The sequence below is a fragment of the Brachyistius frenatus genome, unplaced genomic scaffold, assembly GCF_029030835.1.
Source record: "Brachyistius frenatus isolate BFR_SWC_R1_liver_20210118 unplaced genomic scaffold, ASM2903083v1 Contig_126, whole genome shotgun sequence".
NCBI lineage: Eukaryota > Metazoa > Chordata > Actinopteri > Embiotocidae > Brachyistius > Brachyistius frenatus.
In genome coordinates, this window is record NW_027210725.1 from 491,501 (window position 1) to 497,500 (window position 6,000).

At 52.5% G+C, this 6,000-nt stretch overlaps 1 protein-coding gene across 2 annotated transcripts in view; it reads left to right on the forward strand.

Moving 5' to 3' along the window:
• dag1 (dystroglycan 1) overlaps window positions 1-6,000 on the forward strand; it is a 43,078-nt gene that overhangs the window by 22,179 nt on the left and 14,899 nt on the right. For both annotated transcript variants that reach the window (XM_069714106.1, XM_069714104.1), the window contains exon 2: window positions 4,076-4,643. In XM_069714106.1, the coding sequence (XP_069570207.1) occupies window positions 4,275-4,643 (369 nt within the window). In that variant the 5' untranslated portion in view covers window positions 4,076-4,274. The remainder of the gene's footprint in view (window positions 1-4,075; window positions 4,644-6,000) is intronic.

Here is a 6,000-nt window from a genome sequence, read left to right on the forward strand (position 1 = left end):
TCTGAGAGGGGGAGGATCTCTGAGAGGTGGAGGATCTCTGAGAGGGGGAGGATCTCTGAGAGGTGGAGGATCTCTGAGAGGCGGAGGATCTCTGAGAGGGGGAGGATCTCTGAGAGGGGGAGGATCTCTGAGAGGGGGAGGATCTCTGAGAGGGGGGGATCTCTGAGAGGTGGAGGATCTCTGAGAGGGGGAGGTGCCACGCCGACTCGCTGCTGGAGGATCTGGTTCTCCGTGAAAGGATTAGTTGGGAGATGACATCATGTTTGGGGAGATAACAACTGACGTCCCAGTCGCTGCAGGTCCTCCCTCTGTTGTGTTTGTGGAGAGGTGGGAGGTCCGGAAGCTCCGCCCCCACCAGAGGCACGTCAGGTCGCAGCTTCCTGTCCTGTCTGTTGTTGTTTCCTGTTCTTTTATTTTGTAGGAACGGTTGCTCTAATAAGCCGCTCTGCTGGACGTACCCCCCGACGGGTCGGTGTTCGTGTTTTTCTCTCCTGTTTTTGGAGGCAGGTTCACATCTGCTGCCAGCTGTCCGTCAGGAACGTCTCCGACGCTCCGGGATGAGCGGGAGCGGCCGGAAGTCTCCCGCTGACGTTGTTCCTGTCGGCCGGACGAGTGCTCGTTGTTCTCGTCACTTCTCAGAATCGGGTGTTTTCTCTTCAACGTGTTTGTTGTTCCTTCGTGGAGTTCAGACTCCCGCCGACCGGCTCCGATCCTCGTCGCACTTCCTGTCAGGGTTTCACCTCGTAGAACTCGTAAAGGATCTTTCTTCACTCTCCGAGCTGCAGCAGCTCCTCCTCTGTTTCCTTTAACTGCCTCCTTCTACATTTGTATGCCAGTAATTTACAATAGAAAAATCATTTCAATGAAATCTGAATCAGAGGTTTAATAATCGATTTGTCATTTTTGTGTTTTCTTTGTCTTCTTTGACATTAAACGAAACATCTTTAGGTTTCTGGATGTTTATCCAACAAAAATGTAAAGACAAAATGTTGGACGTCTGATGAGCGTTTTCTTTAATATTTTCATTATTGATTAATTGATAGATTAATTTATTAGTTGCAGCCATAAACTGGTTTGTTTTCTATGAACCTAATCTGGAAAAGTTGAGACTAATAATGTATTTTGATGTTTTTTCCACCGAAAGTTTTTAGAGGAAATCTGACTGAGAACGTCAGTTTGGATTTAATGTCCAGAGTTTGTGCGTTCTGTCGCCCTCCTCCCGCCCCGACCTCCTCCTCCCGCCCCGACCTCCTCTTCCCTCCCCGAACTCTCCCCTCCCCGACCTCTTCCCTCCCCGACCTCTTCCCTCCCCGACCTCTTCCCGCCCCGACCTCCTCCCGCCCCGAACTCCCCCCTCCCCGACCTCCCCCTGCCCCAAACTCCCCCTCCCCGACCTCCTCCTGCCCCTCCTCCCCCTCCGCAACCTCTTCCCGCCCCGACCTCCTCCCTCCCCGACCTCTTCCCGCCCCGACCTCCCCCCTCCCCGACCTCCTCCCGCCCCTCCTCCCCCCTCCCCGACCTCCCGCTGGAGTCCGTAGAGCTTCATTCATAAACAAAACGTTCCCCTGAACGTGATGAAACTCCGGCGGCAGCAGAAGTGTTAAATGAATTCATATTTCGTCTCCTCCTCTCTGGACTCGGTTCGTACCTCGCCGGTGTTTGCCGTGACTCACCGCCGCCGTATGTCGGCACATATGGCCCGCCGGCGTGCCTCGGTAGCAGCTAACAGACGGGAGGCTGCGTTCGCGTCATGATGGATTGCGTTTGTGGGACTGTATTGTTGTATTGTTCCGACTGCAGTCCAGATAATTACAAATGTAATTAGGAGACGGGATGCAGATTAATTTCAGTTGGTGGCTCTGCTGAGGTCACGCTGCTCCTCTTCCTGCTTCTGTTTTCAAATCCGTCCATAAGTGTCCAGTAATCAGGCGTTAGTCGGTCCTTGTGTCTCCATACTGTAAGAGAACAAAGCCCCCCCCCCCCCACACACACACACACACCACCAGAAGAATGATGTGTGTTTACAGCCTGCAGATCAGCGTGGATGAGAGCCTGAAACGTGTCTAATCTCCCTGCTAAACATCTAAATCTCATTGTAAAGGTAAACCTCGCTGTAATCCTGGGTTGTGCTGCAGAGCGAACACAAGCTGCAGGAGGGGGAGGGAGGGGTGGGGGCTGTCACCTGTCAGTCTGGGATCCTCCTCACTTTTAGAAACTGGTGGAGGGGGAGGGGGGGTTGGCAGAACTTTAAAGTGCCAATGAAGTGCTGATGTTTCTGACGAGCTGTCACAGGGGGGACGCCGTTCCTTTAATTGGGCCCGGTGTGGCGGTTCTGCGTTCTGATTGGCTGCTGAAGAGGGGAATTCCAGCCGAGGAGTTTCCTGTCATCTTTGAACTTTTACACCCCGTTGACTCATGAAACTACCGACGATAAATTAAGGTTGAAGTATTGCACTATAACTTTTTGTTTTGATCATTTCTGCACATTCATCTTATTTATTTCTGCAGCTGGTGATAAAATATTCTCTGATTTTCGACATTAAATATGTAATCTGTATTTGTAACTAGAAAAACGGTGGTCCGTTACAGGACAGATATCGAGTTAAGTAATCTGACAGACCTCAGGAACCAATCATGTCAGCCAGGGGGCGGGGCTTTGCATGTCATCAACCTGGAGGCAGGTGGCAGGGAGGTGGGAGGAGCATCATCAGCCCCGTCGTCATGCAGTGAATAGAGCCAGCAGAAAAAAAAAGAAAAAAAAAATCATGGGTGTGTGTGTGTGTGTGTGGGGGGGGGGGTAGCTGAGCGAGGTCGACACAAAGAAAATGTAAAAGTGCGAAACATCCTGATACGATGAGAGAAGGAGCAGAAGTATTAGAAAAGAAGGAGAAACAGATGACAGGCTGAATAACAGAGGAAGCAGTGAGGGGGAAGCGGGAGGGATGTTGCCCCCGGCGATGCAGCTGAAGGTACCCGACATGAAAGGGATGGAGTTTATCCACGGCAGCCATCTTGGACTACTTTCAAGAGGTGCTCCGTGCAACTTTTTTTTTTAGAGCAGAAATCATTCCAACGGAAAAACAAGTAAACGTGTCGACTTTCACAAGAAGAGAAAAGGTGAACATTTAAAGTCGTTTTCCGCTTCGTGTTCCCGGAGTCGAGCAAAGTTTTGTTCGAAGATGTTGCTCGGCAACAAAATAGTCTTTTTAGTCGGTGAAACGCTACCTGGGAGGCGGAGTGTTGTTGTTGTTGTTTGTTGTTGATGTTGTTGTTGTCGTCGTCGTGGTGTCAGGAAGTCCTGCGGTGAATTCACTTTCTGCTGCGGGCCGATATGAGCCTCAGCGGGGGGGTTCATCTCACCACCTTTCACTCTCTGTCCCTAACAGACACACACACACACACACACACACACACACACACACACACACACACACACACACACACACACACACACACACACACACACACACACACACACACACACACACACACACACACACACACACACACACACTCTGAGTTTGACTCCTCTCACAATAGTGAAAGCGTCCATTCATTAGCGTCTCTAAAACAGCTTTGACTGGTCCTCCATTGTTGGATAATCCCACCGTATATCACCCCCACCCCTCTTCCTCTTCCTCCTGCTCCTCCTCTTCCTCCTCCTCCTCCTCCTCACCCCCCTCATCGTCTCCATCACATCTCTTTCATGATCTTAAAGTTACACAAGTAGTTCCGACCCACAGATCTGATTGGTCAACAGCACCCTGCTCATCACTAGAAATATGTCTCCGCCTCCCCATGTGTTGCCATGGAGATCGCAAATAGTTTATATTTTGAGTGAACACAGTTCGATAACATATTTTATTTAGTTGGTAACTTGTTGCATAATCAGAATATTACGTGTTTTAACGTGATTATTGGAACGAGTGATGAGGTCACTCCCCCTCCTCCCCCCATCTTCCTCCTCCTCGTGATGAAGGGGCTGAACTCCTCGCTATGATTGACTTCTGATTGACTGCCTGTAGCTGGAGGACGTCCCTCTAACCGTCCCTCCTGTCTGTCTGTCTCCTCACAGGTCTCCATGGGACTCCTCCTCTGAGCGGGGGGGCGGAGCAACAAAGGAGCGAGAGGGGAAGAGAAATAAAGGAGGACAAAAGAGGAGGATATCTGCTCCAGCGGTCGGGGGTGCATGCTCCCCCTCCTCCCCCCTCCCACGTGGACGTCCTCCTTTTTATTTTGTTCTGCTTCGTTGCCGGGCCGACAGACGGAGAAGAATGCTGTGTGCAGTGATTATGGGATGGATCGGGGCGAGCAGGGGCCTGGACGTCAGACTCCCCAGGACTCGAGTGCTGCTGCTGGGCGCGCTGCTCGCCGCGGCGGGCTGCGCGGCGGAGCTGCAGATGGACGTGGTGCTGATGGAGGTGGGCGGAGCCAGCGAGCTGGAGGCCTCCATGCACTCCTCGCTGCTCCGCGGCTTCCAGGAAGTCACGGAAGGTATCGGGGACGGCGGCGACGCGGCGGCGACCCAGCAGAACGCGGCGGCGCCCACGGCCTTCCCAGACTCCTCGGCGGTGGTGGGGAGGATTTTCCAGATGAAGGTGCCGAACAAGATGGAGGATGTTTACCTGGGTGACATCATCAAGGTGAGTCGGTTTCAGTTGGTCTCACTTCCTGTTCAACTTCTAGTCATTTAAACCTCACAGCAGGAAGTCCAGCTGAGTTGTTGGAGGTGGGAGGTTCAGATTATGGTTCTCCTCCACTCCTCCACTCCTCCACTCCTCCACTGGTCCCACAGGCTGTACTTCCAAACCTGATTATATAACCTGTCACACTAAGATGGTCGAACCAACGGGAGCTGACAAAAACAAACTGGGGAAGTTGGGGAGGGAGGAGGAGGAGGAGGCAGGAGGCGGAGGAGGAGGCAGGAGGAGGAGGAGGAGGAGGAGGAGGAGGAGGAGGAGGTAGGACAGGCTGGAGCTGTTTCAGAGATAAAGAGGAGGTCTTAACCTCCTTCTGAAAAATCCCCTGTGCTACAGGTCAAAGGTCACAGATGAGAAAAGGTTATGCGTTGTCATGGTGATGTGTCGACTCCTCCTCCTTCCTGCTCCACTCCTAACAAACTTCAACCAGCGTTTCAAATTTCAGTCTCCTTACAAACTTCAACACCCCCCCTGCCCCTTCCTCCTCCTCCTCCTCCCCCCTGCCCCTTCCTCCTCTTCCCCCTCCCCCTTGCCCCTTCCTCCTCCTCCCCCTCCTCCTCAGAGGTATTTCGAAGGTTGAGGAGTGAAAAGGACAAATCAATTCCCGAGCTCATTCTAATATCCTCTTTTTACCAAAATGTGCCGGAGTCGGAGCGGTCTGCGTCACCATGACGACCCACCGGCCGATCACCTTTTCGCTGAGCGGTCAGTGAATGCAGCGTTCAGCAGTTTAAATACTCTTATTTCAGACCAGTACTGAGGACGCTGCAGCGCCGTGGTAACGGCTAAACTCAACCAGCAGGACTGTGGGAGGCTCCGCCCACTCATCTTCTCTGGTGTATCAGTATCTCTCCCTCCCTCCTTCCCTCTCTCTCTCTCCTTCCCTCTCTCCCTCCCTCTCTCCCTCCCTCCCTCTCCCTCTCTCCCTCTCTCTCCCTCCCTCTCTCTCTCTCTCTTCGTCCTCTTCCAGCTCTGGAGGTGTGTGTGTGTGTGTGTGTGTGTGTGTGTGTGTGTGTGTGTGTGTGTGTGTGTGTGTGTCAGACCAGGTTTACCAGCAGTTTGGACAGCTGATGAATGGAGACAGGAGCTGGCTGTTGTAAAGGGACCCCCCCCCCCGCCCCCTTTCTGTGTCCTCCTCCTCCTCCTCCTCTTCTTCTGTCTCTTACTGTCTCTTTTTTTTCCATCTGTCTTCACTAAAAGACCCCCCCCTCTTTTTATTTTCTGTTTTTGTCTCCTCGTCTTCCTCCTGCCTCATCTTCCTCCCTCCTCTTCATCAGCTCTCTGTCCGTCTCTTTTCCAG